The 15,706-nt window shown below is 36.2% G+C and overlaps 2 protein-coding genes and 1 long non-coding RNA gene across 3 annotated transcripts in view; 1 reads left to right on the forward strand and 2 right to left on the reverse strand.

Moving 5' to 3' along the window:
* Positions 1–1,982, reverse strand: part of slco1c1 (solute carrier organic anion transporter family, member 1C1) — a 35,057-nt gene extending 33,075 nt beyond the window's left edge. Inside the window, exon 1 of the mRNA XM_028045645.1 lies at positions 1,571–1,982. The gene's annotated coding sequence lies outside the window, so the exon portion shown is untranslated. The remainder of the gene's footprint in view (positions 1–1,570) is intronic.
* LOC114161950 (uncharacterized) lies at positions 1,681–15,672 on the forward strand. Its single transcript, XR_003599110.1, has 3 exons — positions 1,681–1,848; positions 15,182–15,323; positions 15,412–15,672. It is a non-coding gene; the product is annotated as an uncharacterized LOC114161950 (long non-coding RNA).
* Positions 6,803–15,706, reverse strand: part of LOC114161948 (cGMP-inhibited 3',5'-cyclic phosphodiesterase A-like) — a 63,868-nt gene continuing 54,964 nt past the window's right edge. The window contains exon 15 of the mRNA XM_028045644.1: positions 6,803–15,473. Within this exon, the coding sequence (XP_027901445.1) occupies positions 15,151–15,473 (323 nt within the window). The 3' untranslated portion in view covers positions 6,803–15,150. The remainder of the gene's footprint in view (positions 15,474–15,706) is intronic.

The raw sequence follows: 15,706 nt of genomic DNA on the forward strand, positions 1-15,706 counted from the left end.
CAGCTGTGGTCCCTAAAACCCACAAAAAACAAGGGTCAATTGTACACCTCCTTTAAAAATATTATATAAAATTGGGTGCAACCGGCTTGTTTAAAATTCTTTATACATCTGTAATGATGTTAGCATGCCTAATATGCCAACACCACTCATGTCAGCTTTAAACATTATTGTGTTATAGTGAAAGTCTAATCTTTTGAACTGTAGTTGAAAGAAAATACCATAAAAAGAGAATAACTTGATATTTAAAAGTGCTGGAAAAAGAAAACAAACTAAGAGTTGATAGTTTTTTAACAGTGAGCGTTGGAGAGTTGCTTTACCTCATCTAATGTCCTCACTTTGTGTGGAAAGATAACTAACCCTTACTGTCCTTGTCACGGTTGCAGTTGTTTTAAACTTTTTTAATTAATTAATTACTCTGTGCGACTTAGGAGAAGTGTCTATTTTTCTTGTAGCAATTTTAGGAGTCAATATATATCAGTCTTTCTTGAGTGGGATGAGCAACTAAGACAAAATATAATTGTAATTTTCCCTATGGAGGATTCATAAAGTTTTAACTTATCTTACATTAAATAGCCTACAGTTTACATCATATAATCTTGGTTATTTTGATGGTTAAATAAATTTGAACTTTTTAAGTTTTAGTTTAGTTTTGATGATTATAGCCCATATATTACCGAATAAAAACCTAAAAGTCAGAAACTGAAATGAACATAACTTCACCCATGACGCAACTACACAAACAGGGGGAGAACTATTGATTCAACTGACACAAGGAAATTTGATTTTCAGAGTATTCAAGTATCCAAGCTTACTAATAGGAAGTTTAGGTGAAGGATATAAACTGTATGTGACAGAAAACGTGCAGAAATAACCGGGACAGCCACAGAGGTAAAAAAACAAAAAGAAATGTGTGTGAAATTCTCAAGGTTGTTCACTGACTGCTGTGTTCAAACATTGTAAAGGAAGGTTTAGTGGAAGGAGAAAAACGTGCAGTAAGACATGGCATCATTTCTGAAGATGTTGATTTCATTCCCAGCCTAATTTCCATCTGTCCACATCACCAAAAGTACCATTACCTGATTTAATGACCATTAACTCACTGTGTTTGATAGATAGATAGATAGATAGATAGATAGATAGATAGATAGATAGATAGATAGATAGATAGATAGATAGATAGATAGCAAATCCATAAGCAATATCTAAGGTCAACATTATTGTACAATAACATTTTCGGATCTAAATCTGCAAAACCAAAATCAAGCAGGATTACTGATGCTTTTTGGCTTAAGTTCAGATGTAAGGAGAACACCTTAATCTTACTCTTACTTCAACACCTTGATCTCTTAACTGTTTTGTCGAAGTTGTTGTTTGCTGAAGAGCAAGAAATAAGCTGTTAATGAGAGCAACAAGGTCAGACGTGTGAAAAAGCTTCAGGCTAAAAAAAAAAAAAAAAAAACCTGCCTGTTGCCATCTTTAATTAAAGACGCTCCGACTCCCTAATTTTTTCAGCTCCGTTATCCTTTTAAAGAGCAGGGTGACGATAAACTGGAAAGACAAAATCACTCACCTTCAGTGTCCTTATTTTCGGCTTGATTGAGCGGCACGAATTTTCCAAGCAGCGAACAGTCCAAGAGTCCTCCTCGTCCTCAGCAGCTCAGTCCGCTACAGTCAAACTTCTCATGTGGAAGGACAGCTGCAACAAGCGCCGGTTAGGATCGAAATGTGTGTTCGCACATTTCGTATTTAGCCGAGCCGTCTAATCCGAAAAATAAGAAATAGAACCCCAGCCTTCTGACACACATCCGCAGAACATGCAGGCAGGAGAAATAAGATGCGCGCTTCCAGGTGAGATCCCGCCGCCTCCCTGCAGTCACATTGATTTTGCAGACGGGCAGGCTGGCAGCCAGCAGCCTTCGGTACAACAAGCTTTCCTTGACAGAGAGGCGGGAGTCTTCATCAGAGCACCTCTCTCCCTCTCTTTCTCTTTCTTTTCTACTTCTTAACCCAGTTTTTATGCAGCTTTCCCTCCTCCCATATTTTCCTTCCCTCCTCCACAGTTTTATAGCAGTTCTTGTCAGATAACAATGTATTTATTGTTGCTCTAAAAATGAAAAAAATGTGTCCTTTTTTTTATTATTATTTTACCACGTGATATTTTTCGCTGTAATTGAACAGGGCGTCATGAGACTTAATTGGCAAGGTTTGTTAGCTCGAGCTCTGCCTCCCATGGTTGGAATAATTTAATAGTAAGTAGGCCTTGTGTCTGTGAGTGTGTTGTCATAGAAATATGTTTTTTTAGTAATTATTGGGGTTGCACCAAACTACTGAGATCACACCACCGTCCAGAACTCCCATGCTTGTTAAAGATCTGTTCAAAATCCTTAAAATACATTCTTGTTATGGAGACACCCTGAGAGGGCACTTTTTACTGTAGTTCTGCAATAATTAGCTGTGGACATTTTTTAAGCCCCTCCCAAACCATCCTCACTTGTACCTTACAGTGAAATACACTTGAGTTCTGACTATTCCTCCTTTCATTATTGTGGTATTTAGCATATATAAACAGTTTTGGTGATTCTAACACCAAAACTAGTGGAGGAGTTTGTTCTGATTTAACTTCAGACAGTCAGATAAACAAAATGTGAATATGTGTTTTTATTCTGTGTCTGGAAACTTCTGGCTTTAACTTTATATTCTCATACATAAAGTGCCTTGCTAAACTATTCTTGTTGTCACAATGCAGTCACAAATCCTCAATTTAAATTGCTGTGATGTTCTTCATAATATTATAAGAAAAAACATACAAGTTAATAAAAATGTGATTTTTATTTTCTAGGACATTTTTTTTTAATTGTAAACTGTTTTAGTCTCTATTTATACTTCCATCTGCAGTTTCTGAAAGAAGTGGTGCTGTGGGCTGTCAAGATGGTCATTTTATTTTTTGCTCTGGCGTGGCAGCCAACTGAGTAACTCTCACATGTTCTTTAAGCACCTGTATTTTACATCGCATCATATTGCATTAACGCTGCAACTGTGAAACAACAGGCAAGTACAGACACACTGTCAAGTCCTTGATTTGCCGGTCAGTTCTAGCCAGATGTTAAAGGTTTTCTTAATTGCTTTGGTGCATTTCTCAGATCAGAATAGAAATTCTCAAAACGACTTGTTCTGCCTTCGAATCACTGTGTCACTTCTGCGAGTCAAACAAGCCGTTTTCATTCATAAGTTACGAATGCTTTGATGCGTCCAAGCAAGTGATTATGCACAATTGTCGATCAAAATGCATTATATGGGTCTGTGGCATTAAAACAAACTGGGCTTCATACACATTACAGTAATATTTTTTTAGTTGAATTTAAAGCCAAGATGGAAACCATCTTCAACAGTCTGGTTCACGGAAAAGTGATATGTCTGAATATGTGTGCAAGAATTAATAATTTAGAGACCCATATTTATTACGTAAGACAACATAATTTCTGCTCTGTTGAGTAACAGTTGGATATTGGTGTAGGGGGTATGTACAGTTCTAGCTAATTAATAACAACTCTCATTTTAGTTTTGATTCTATTATGGATAGACGGATGGATGGATATTTTACTGCAATGTTTGCAAAATGGATCTTACCATATATTTTATCCCAGGAAAAGGTCATCACTAGCTAACAACATCTAAAATAAGAGTTAAAAGTAAAGAGCACTTAAAATGTAATTGCTTTAATTTCTAGAATTTGGTTCTAAATAATAGGGCAGCCTGTGCTTGTCAGTGCATGCTCTGTTACGTTACAGACGAGAGTTATGATTAATGGCCAGTGGCTCTCTTATTTCCTTTTGTGCGTGCTATCAGCTGTCCATCTGGTTTGCTTGGCTTTTTCTTTCTTCCAAAGAATGGTTGTCACTTTTGTTTCTTTCAAATAACAAAGAGCAAGTGAAAAAAAATGTTTTCATGGCATGTTTCAGAAGCTACCCCTGCATTTTGGTAATTTGGAGCTTTACTCAAATCCAGCTATGCAAATTGAAATTTAACTATGAAAAGTTATATTTCGGGGGGAAGAAGGGGTTGTATAAATGGCTTCTCTTTTTTCAAAATAAAACCATCTAGTGCATTTTTATAAAAAAAAATTAAAAAAAATCAGAGTCTGGCTGCATATTCTTTGATGCTTTGTAGGTCAATACATGCTATGGATCCTGCTAGGATTACAGCCTGCAGATATGTTATTTAAACTGGGTTAAGTTACATTCCAAGCACTTTAAATGCTGAAAATGAATGCTTAAAAAATAAGTCATTTAGAGGTAATGTCCTATCTGTACACTATATTACTATTACTATATTATATTTGTCAGCTTGTTTTGGCTGAGACTTTAATTTTAGGCATGAGTGAGTGTAATCAATCTGAACTGCTCCAGTTTTCATCACTGACGGTGTGTGCTCAGTGGTCGCTGTTTTTGTGGTGTTGGATTTAAGTCAAGCTGTCTTCATAATCCACTGGGTTAAGGTCAAGAAGGTTAATTGGGGAAAAAGGAATCCATGAAGGGGAAAAAAGGAAAAGTGGGAAATCATCCAGAAGACAGGTCTATGATGAAAGTGCGGAAGATATCATACAAGGATTCAAAAAATGGAAGCAGACAGAAAAAAAAATGCAAGCAAAAAAGAAAGAATTGCCTGAGGTGGATTCACATCGTTCCAGAATAATACATTTTACACTCAGATAACTTATGGCTTGTCCTCAAACCACGTCGATGTTAACATGTCAGAAAAATCAGAGAAAAACCATTTGTTAAAATATGTATCGAGGGCTAACGTGTGCTATATTTTAGTCCATTGCGTGGTTGGATAGAAAAGGATGTCTCATGATATTTAACACTCTCACTGGGTAATTCCAAAAGCTGACACAAAATCGATCAGACAAGGAGGGCTTCAAAGAGAGTGCCGCTTCAATGAAAACAAGATTACCAAAGGGATTACTTTTGATCTTTTCTGGCACCACATACTCCCGGTATGTCAGCTCCTCTATATCTAAGTTACTCAAGGCAAACTACAGTATTCTCATTTCCATGCAGAGTCAGAGTGAAAGTTAAGCAACATTTGGTCTTCATTGCCGCCAACCCTTTGACTTTAGTGAGAACTACACACTTAAGCAACGAGAAGACAGCATCTCAGGAAAAGCTGGACGTGGATTTGAGAAACATAATTAAGGTCTAACAGTAACACACTGCAGGAATGGTTAGTGTTTTTTCTATGGGGGAGAGAACACCGTAGGTCTTGCACAGTGTAATCTCCAGTATACTGGGTTGGTTGGAACAGCAAACCTTTTTCATCTACTGCTTCAGAAGACCCCAAAGAGTTGCCAGAGTCGTGTGTGCGAGTCTAAGAAACTTATTCTAAGAGTCTTTTTTCTTCTGGCTGACAGAACTAGAATGTTTTATCATTATTTGTTGGACAAGTTGAAGCTAAGGATGATATTCTATTTGATTCTGTTTTTCCAGACTGGGTTGATTTGTAAATCTCCATGCTATGAAACTATTGCTGTGACATCGTTTATGTTTGAAAGTGCGATTGTTTTGATGGGCCAAATATTTGAGGAATTTTCTCTGAATCTGTATGAAAACCACATCTTGAATTTCATAAGGATAGATGAGCTGGACTTGCTTTCCCAGTCAGTATAACCAGGATGGTGGTGCCTATGAAGTCCTCCCATAGGAGTTATAGAAACACCAAACATCACCAAAAAAGTTGACAAGATGGAGAAGTAAATCTCTATGTTCTGCCAAGCACACATTGATAGATCAGGCCTACATTAAGTAAGTGACACATCATCAGTGGAATTGTTTTTTTAATCAAATTTGCTTCTCAGAGCCTGCTAGAACGTCCAAAATGGCATCAGATATTTTCTGAACTCTGAATGGATGGTCAAAGCTTATCTATCATCCCAGAGATTTACTAGCATAGCATGTCATGTGCAATCAGCACTACACACAGTAATACTTGTAAATTAGTTTTTTATTTCATGCCCACAATGGATGACTGAGAGGAAGAAATCGGTTTGGTCTCAGGAATCAATCCTTGACCTCAAGGCCATAGAACAGGACTTGTTGATGGAACTGAAACAAAGAGATCAGGTCAGAGGACTGATTTTGTCTTTAAAGAAATTGTCAGTAACTGAGAGAGTATTATATATTTTATTTACACATATGTGGCACAGTTGCAGCTGTACTGAAGAGATTTGAAGAGGTCTTATCTGGCTTTCTTGTTTTAAAAACAATAATTTGCTCGCAGTTCTCCAAATAAGCTCATAGACTTTGATTTTTTTTATCCTTCACCGCAATCTTTTTCAAGATACAGTTTGGCCTTATAGACAGCAGCTAAAAGAAATAGGCCACTGTTTCACAATGTATTTATACCACAGGCAAAGCAAAAGTCATGGATTTAAGACTTTCTGAAAACATGGATCAATTTAAGAAGTTAATTGTAAATAAAAGAGTATTTCTGCTACATTAATAACAGTTGTTGGGATTTGTCAGTAATCATGCTCATTGTGATTTTGTATGTATGGTTATGTAAATGTACTGAATATCAGGTTTGGATTAAAAAATGCAAAGTGAGACTCTGCTACTGCAGTTAAAAGTTAATTTATTTAAATCTTTGCAATTTATTCGGGCCTCAAAAAATTCCTCGGACACTGTATGTAATATCTGTAATATCTTAAAATCAGTTGCTAACTGTTTCATCCAATCTAACGTTTAACTTCAGAAGATATGTTATAAAAGGATCCTGTTGAAACAGATGAAGAATCAGCCACACGCAGCATTTATAAATCTTATTATTGAACAATAGTCACAATACAACATCAACAATGCCTTGCTAGTGACAGGTTCTAATAATCCCAATATATTGTATAGTTACTTTGTAATACATTATTGAGAGGCACTTCCAGTAAGTCTGGCAATAGAGGAGCTACAGTATTGTGTCTAAATTACAAAACAGTAAAAATAAATATTATTTCTAAAAGTTTTTTTTCCTTTGTCATAATATACTTTTAAATCTGTACAGTATATATTTTTATACAAAGTCAAACAATAGCAAGAAATAAAAAGTTATATTTTCCTTAAATACTGGTGAATCACACAATTTCCCCCATCCTGTAGGTATTGCTACATGAGTCAAGTGCAAGATACTAGAGAGAAAAGATAAAGAACTGAGTCAGTGAAGCGACTGCAATTGCAGAAAAAACCATACCAGCCTTGTCTTATTTTACAGATAAAATAAGATGGTGGAAGAAAATTGTTTTGGTTTTGCTTGAGACAAACGTGGAAAGCCTTAAAACAGTTTCTAGATACATGTACATGTGAAAATGTTATGGCACAGGAGAGAAGACCCCGTTTAACTTAGCAGAAGCAACAAGCTGAAGAAAAATGGAGTGTTTTATTATTATTATTTTTTTGGTTTACGATGCCTTCAGTCTGTGAAGAGTTGGTGAGTTAAACTGTCGTGCTACCAAAGTCCACTAACATGGGAGTGAAAGAATAAATCAATTTAACATATTAACACTATAAGCAGTGGTCTATTAGATAACTGCTGACAGTTTTTCATTCAGTTTAATCTGCATTTACATATAACAACAAAATGTGTATATAATGTATACATATCCCAACATCACAAGATTCTACATAACAATGTAAAGAAAAAAAATAAGAAAATTAGTTTAGGGCTCATTTTGTGCAAATCACCAAAAACTGCAAAGCTCAAAAGTATTTCTTTGGTTTGCAGAAGTACATCTGGTTGCAACAATATTTCAAAGAAAACACTCATACCTTGATCAAAATTAAGAAATGTGGCTCTGATTAGAGACTGTTCTTTTTCTTAAAAAAAAAACCCAATTTAAATCAGGTCAATAATTCCATCATGGAGAATTAGGATGACTAACATTGAAAAAAGAAAGACAGACAAGTAAAAAACAGGTAAAATTGCTAAGAAGAGTAGTCATAAATGCCAAAACAAATGAAATAACAATTTTCATGTTTCATAAGGTGGAAAAGTGACCAAATTATGTTGTTGTTTATTGTATTTTAAAGTTTTAAAAAGACAAAAAGAGCTAATAAGCTAAAAAAAATGCATTGAGGACAAATCATTATTGAAAAGTTATATTTAAAGGTTCTATATCATCCTATTTAGCATAGTTTTGAAAGTATTGAGTGTAACTGAATCCTCATTTTCATTTCTATTATTTTCCAAAAAAAGACAACTCTTTTTAAAATCCACTCTTTTGACACATAATATCTTTTAGAAACATGACTTTGTAAACCAAAAGGTCAACTGCCAGGTATGAGCAATTATGTGCTGTATGCAAAATCCAAGCTTACTTACCTATTTATTGGAAAAGCAGGTGAAAGTAAGCACAGGTGAATTTCTCCTCATCAACAAAAACAAAAACAACCTCTCTGTTCAAAACACTTTTCACCCCAGGATTAAAACGCTGAGCGACACAAACACAACGGAGTTTATACAGGTACTATAAATTGCTATAGTGAAGTATTCAGCCATATAATTGTGTTATTTTTGAACTAAAAAAAAAAATCTCTGCAGGAGTACTTTGTTGTTTTACTCAGTTTTCACTTTCATTTGGCCTTTGGCAGGACAAAGCATTCACTGATGTCAGCTGATTCAGTTAAATTTAATCAGTCAAACTCTCTAAACTTTCCTGCAGGGTTTTACTCACCATAGCAACAATCTTTTTCTGTATCTGAGCCAAACGAATAACAGGTTTGACTTTTAATCACTAAACTTACAGCCTTTTTACATGAAGGCTGACTTTTAGGCCCAAACAATGTGTTTAGGGAAAGTAACTGTAGACAAACTTAGAGGGGCCTGACAGATAATAGCCTGTCATAGTGAAAAAGTAATGTGTAGAAAAGTGAGACTTTCAGATGGTTCCATTGACTTGCACTTTGTTTTACACAAACACCACGTAGTTTCGTATTTATTGTGCTTTGGTGACACTATTGTTATCCCGATTCTTCCTTTTGCTGGTCAGATCCAAAGTCAGTATGGACTGAGACAGTCCACCACAATGCTGGTCAGAACCAGAGCAAAAATTACATCTGGCCAAATCATAATAGAATTAAAATTTTTGAAAACACAAATTTTGTCACAAGCAGCTATAGCTATATTTACGCCACTGTGGTAAAATTACAGGCAATGAGAGCTTTGAGGGGTGCCGGTTTGCTATGTCTCCAAGCTGCTGCTGTCAGACCACATTTCTACCAGACTTTCTCTACTTCACTGGACAAATTGCCAAATAAATCTATGCCTGGAAATTTTTCTGTTTCTACTTTGGTATTGGCTGGCCATTGTGTTATGCACATACAGCTGGGTCAGGTGTTCTTAATGTAATGCCATTACTCGCTAGAAACTTCTAGCTTCATTCTTAGTTTTGCAGAAGATGCTGTGCTGCATCAATTTGCCACAGAAGTTGTAACACAGAGTGATGTTCAAATGTTCTCTCTTTCAAGTGTTGTTTGCTTTTGCATATTTCTTGATTTTGAACATCAAAATAATACAACTATTTAATAGTTACATTAAGCAAACAACTTTTGATGCAGAAAATACTGCCTGGATGAAGTTATTTTACCAGAATATTGAGCTGCACCAAAATGACGAGCAGTGCTGTGGACTTCACCTATTTTGATCACATGGCTGACCTGCTTAGATGGAGATAAAACAAAATGTTTGGTAAATGTAAGTGCTACTAAGCTAAGTTTTTGTGGTGGATGTCTTAAAAATTGACTTACAAATTTTCCTATTTTACTTACTTACTCTAAAAAATATGTGCATCTAGCAATTTCTCAGAAATTGTCTTTAAATATTAAAATTATACATTATCTGATTATCTTACTCACTATGCTTAGCTCTCATGCTCTGGGGAAAAAATGCTGTATGAGACTCAAAAGATATTTTTTCATATATGTACACCGAATTAATCATTTTGCAAATCTGTCTGCTCTATTTAATTTTCTCAAGGCTCATTTGACATTACAGATAAATAACACTTATTTCCTTTAGTTATTTATCAAATGGGTGTTTAACTCTAAATGGTTGTGAAATGATTCAACATGGATTGGACAATTCTCAGACTTATGGAGGTAGATATAAGTAGAGCAGAAAATCAAGTGGCTTCAAACTAGTTTTCTAAAAGAAAAACATGAATCTGCTCTTTAAAATGTCAATGGTTACATACAATATTGAATTTAAAAAGCTAAAATATTGAAATTATTCTTTAAACTTAATTGTTATTGTTCATTAAAAACATACACAAGTCTTGGATTTAAAAAAAAATTTAGAAAGATTTTTGCACACTAAATATAGAATTAAAACTGTTCTTTAACTGAACTTTTACATTGTCAACTGGTTGTATTCTGGAGGTAATTTCTGCCCGTTTATTCTGCTTAATGCCAAGATGGCTCCACTGGGGGGAGCATATCACAACGACCCCCACATCTCCTTAAAAACATTTGCATTGTATTTGCAAATGTTTTTGTAATTGCACTGGCCATCTCTGGCTAGTAAAAGTGGCATGAAAAGTTTAAGTGTGACAAAAAGCATAATAAATCTCCAAGGGGACGAATATCTTTCACAGCACTTAGTAAGTGCAAATCCGGTCTGTTGGTTCCTACTGCTTCTTCAAAACACTGATCCACACGTTTGAATTTCTGAGGACTTGCACAAGCAGAGCTCCAAACATAGGCAGACTTCAATCTATGCATACATATGTGTGACTAAAAAAAACACATATCTGGAAAATCTTGCAAATGGAAACCCACATTTTGATCACAGCTTTGATTGCTTCAAGTCTCTTTGATTGTTGCACTGTACAGTTGGAGAAGAAAGACATGTTTTGTCTCAGAGAGTTTTATACTCCGAGGCTATTCAAATTTAAGCTCAACAATAGAAAAAAATATGAAAAAAATGTCTGAACACTGACTTGGATCTTTGGATGGGAATGAGGTGTAATGTATTGTATATTGTGTGATGAAATGACATTTGTTTCTACAGTTTTGTGGTTACTTTCATAGTATTTCAAGTTCAAAAGGTTCCTCTTTTTATGAAACTACAGCTACAAGCATATTTTTTTTTGTTTAAGGGCATGCTTATCTGCATGTCAAGGCATTACAAAGATAGAGTCCGAGGAGATTAGTTCAGGGAGGTATTTTGGATCCAAATGAACGAGATTTACATTTTATGCTGAATTTTAGTTTTCTTACTTTGCCAATTATTATTTTTTTGACCTTGACGTCCTCAGATTAACATTACCACATGTTGCTTTTCATGTTGCAGGTCATTGGAATGTCTTGTAGGTTATAATAAAGAAAAAAACATCTATATTTAAGCCTTTTGGATTTACATGCAGACAAAAACAATAAGCAGATGGTGTTATTGTTGTAGACTTCCTAATTTATAGTGTAACAAACAAACTCAAGTACCCCATGTTACTGAGTAAAGCCAATGAGCGGTCAAGGGTATAATGTTGCACATTTTAGCCCTCCTGTGCTATAATGGGCATTCTCATAACAGTGCAGTTGATACAGCTAAATATTTCTACAGCATTACAATAGTATTAGCAAACAGTAAATGAGTAAGAAATTTTGTCACATGAAACAAGCATGTTTAGTAGACTGCATAAGTCTCTTTTAAATCGAGAGAGTTTAAAAACATCAGCCTGACTGCTTAAAGGGCATGTATGGTGTATGTCAGGTAGTTAGTACTGATCAATCGTTACCCAGCAACTCACCTGCTATATGAGAGCTACAGGGGCGCTGACCGTCAATTCTTATGTTTATTACCTGTCATCTCGCTCCTCAGGTTATCATACAGTAAAAACCTCCTTGCTGTTTGATTGCTTTAGACATCTAGTACAATCACTCTTACACTCACCAGCAACTTTATCAAGTTCGCTTTGTCAGTGCAGGGTTTGACCTCCACGCATTTTAAATCTGACAGATTAAACATGATATGATGTAATGCTAGCTTCTAAAGTTGCGCCACATCCCTGAATGTCCTCATCCAAAGGCATTCTAATGGATGGAAATCTGGTGACTGAAGAGGCCTCTGAAGTACAGTGAATGCAACGTTATTCCAAGAAACCAATTTTGAATGAATTGAGTTTTGGGACATAGTTTATTATCCTCCTAGAAGTAGCCATGAGAAGATGGGTTCACTGTGGCCATAAAGGGGAGAACTTGTATTCAGTCAATCGCTGGTTATAATGTTGGGTTACTTGAACTACTGTGACTTTTTTTTAATCTTCTCAATAAAGTCTACTTACTCTCCTCCAATGCCTGGCATCAACAAGGCGTTTTCGCTGACACAACTACCGCCCCCTTTAGACAATTCTCTGCAAACCTGATAGATGTTTGTGATAATGGCAGTAGATCAGCGGTTTCTAAAATACTCTTACCATCAAGTCTGAAACTAACAACGATGACCTTTTCAATCCCCTTTCCTTTCCCATTCTAACTCCAGTTTGAACTTTAATAGGTTGTTCTCACAGCATTTAGGGCCTAAATATAATTGGCTGATTCATTACAAGCGTTATCAAGGAATTGATGAAGTGCACCTCAAAGTGTCTGAGTGTAATCTGCTTTGCCTTCGTCTTGAGTCAGCTGCAACTCTCGCGGAGCTAATAGTCTTTCAGCTGTAATTATGATTCTGATGGAAGCTACTTATTGCTGCTATGTGAGTGAAGACGCTAAGCAGCCTCAAACCTCCCTCGATACTTTTCTGATGTCAGTTTAAATAGGCTGTAATGCTTTTTTCTGTTAATAGCTCGGAAACACAGATCATCACATGGTTTTGACTTCTAACCAAACTGGATCCTCTTCAAAGAGCTTCATCTAGAACAATCTTCTAAAATATTAAAGATATTTAAGACCCTGCTGACCCTTCATGGAAAGCTACATGTAATGCTAAGAGGTTCCTCTCCCTTCTCTCATATCGCCCCGGTTTCCTTACTAAGCCTCATTACTTGGGGCTGTCCTTCGTGTTCACGCTGTCCTCCATCATCACCAGTCAGAATTTCAGAGGACATCAAAGGAGAGCATGAGCACCACCTGTCAGGCCATATGCTATGATATACTGTAGTTACACTCAAACAACTGCTGGGTTATTCCTTTAACTCAAATGCTGGGTTCATACTTTAGGGAAAGAAGATTAAACAAAAACTGGGTCAAACATTTAGAGTTAAAAAGAAGAATGAATCCTCATAGGTTTGTAATTTTGGACTTTTTTTGTGCAAAATAACAATTAATTAACGATGTTAATGTCAGTGGGGTTTGCTATGACTTTAATTCACACAAGAACACAAGTTTGTTCATTTAATCTAACAGTAACATTAGCCTTTTGCTCAGTACCCAATAGTTACTTTTACCAGGTACAGCAACCTAATGCTAGATATATTCAACGTTCATGCTTTGATCAAATCAATATTCTATACGGTGTTATATTCTGAGAATGAAATTTAACTGTTCGTAATGTCTCATTAGTTGGTATGTTGCTATCAGTGCCCTAACGTTTTCAATATTTACGAAATTTACTACATCGAAAAAGTAAACGGGATGGTTATAATAAATGGCTATGACATATATAGATACAAATAATACATCTTATTCAAATATTACTTTGTTTACTTGTATTTGCTCTATTATCTCTTCAGCATTAGTGTTAGACATTAGCCACTTTAACTTGCTTCGGGGGTCAAAACATAACTACGTATATATGCTGCGTGAAACCAATGATTCAACCCCACAGTGTTATTTATAAACCAGCAGTTTTTAGAGTGTAAGGTATAATCAGAGGAACCTTTCTCTACAGGACCAGTGTCAACTTTGAACAAAAATGTTAGTGTCTGTGTTATTTAAAGTGCTTACATCTCTTATTCTGTTTTATTTTTTTCTCTCCATGCTACTATTGAAACTGGCTACATATACATGCTACTTAAATTCCCTTTACCTTTTTTTTTTTGAAAACATAGAAAAGGCTATAATGCCCTTGTTTAAAATCTGACATCTAGACATTTTCTTGTTGGTGCGCAGCGCCTAATTGTTGCCGACTGACCTTTCAGGTCTAGAAAGTCTTCTTTATGTAAATCTCTGGTGAACTGGCCCTGTCACTCGGCACTAGCCTTGTCCACCACAGCAGTATATTTTATACTTGCAAAGATTTCACCAAACTGCCAACATTACCATCTTTTTTTACTCCATTTTGGTTACTGCTAGGCTGTGCAAATCCAGCCCAACGTTCCTGGGTATTTAAAGGAGATAGAAGCAAACAGATGAAAGAAGAAGCAGAGAGAAATACAAGGACAAGGACACTGGAAGTCCTTTTGTGATTCTAATTCTGCCTTCCTGAGTTGTTCAGCCTGAAAACACGTTGGTGTCTGTGTGGACCGAGTGACCAAAAATTTTCAAAAGTAAAAAATAAACAACAGGGAGAAACCGAATGCTAAAACTTTGTTTCATGAGATTTTCCTTGAGAAAGACTAAAGCTTTTGGAGCAACAAGGTTCTTTTTTAAACTTCTTCTCTGTTTGGAGTGTGGAATGTGAGTGTGATTGTGTGAAACTTGCGTGGTCCTCTGATTTTTACACAATACCACTGGCTCTTTCAGTCTCCTTTACTCCACATGACTGCAGACAGCCTTTTCCCTGACTTTCATCCCATTGTCCTGAAGAAAGGGCTTGCTGCACACCTTCAGCAAGCTGTGTTGGCTACACAGGGTGTTGATAAAATTGGAGATGCAGGAAGAGCATTCGATGGCCCATTAGTGCACAAGGGACAACCTGGGTGAGGGCAGGGCTCCAGAAAAAGAGTAAGCTTGAAAAGTAAAAAAACAAACTTAAGTCTGTTTTTCGCAGTCACCACTCTGTTTCTACTATTTCTTTGTCTTTTGCTGATCTCCTCATCAGATGTACTGACTATGCGTCATCCCAGTCCTCAACCCTGATTTTGTTAGGCACATTTTACCCAAAACATGTTCTACAGTGTTGTGTCAAAGTGATGTGCTGGCTACCATACAAAGTGTTTGGTAAGGAAAAAAAAACTAAACGTTTTCAAACAATGGTCAAGATTCCTGGTTTAAGAGGAGGTTCAAGTTTATAATCTCATTCTGGAACGTCCTCTTTTTCTCCTGAGGTCTCTGATTGTGGAAGGACTTCCTCTTCCTCCGCTGCTGCTATCTCTTCTGCTTCATCGAGGTCGTCGGCTGACTCCTCCTCTTTGCTCGCCTGCTCCTGCTCTTCCTCCTCCTCGCGGATTGCTGTGATTGAATCTACAGGTTTGTCTAAGCAGTTGGCCTTCTCTTCTTGAGTCTCCTCTGATGCTTCGGCTGCAATGACACGTTTCCACATTTCATGGTTTTCCAGGAGATGCTGTGTGATCTGACAAAAGATCTTCCGTCCGCGCAGCTTTTTGGCTTCTTGCCGCTCTGTGGAAACAAAAGGAAAACTTGCCAGCTAAGCGACTGAAGGAAAAAATATGGCTTTCAGTACTTACTCTGTAAAAAGAATGACAACCATTTGCTAACCATTTTCTTTTTCCGTCATATCGATTTATCATGGTGGTGCTAAAATAATGTATTGTAATGATTGTTACTGTTACGAGGATGTATTAGGGCTAGTAAATAGTATATTTTCACAAAAAAATTTAAAGATTTGAAGA

The sequence above is a fragment of the Xiphophorus couchianus genome, chromosome 18, assembly GCF_001444195.1.
Source record: "Xiphophorus couchianus chromosome 18, X_couchianus-1.0, whole genome shotgun sequence".
In the NCBI taxonomy this organism is placed as follows: domain Eukaryota; kingdom Metazoa; phylum Chordata; class Actinopteri; order Cyprinodontiformes; family Poeciliidae; genus Xiphophorus; species Xiphophorus couchianus.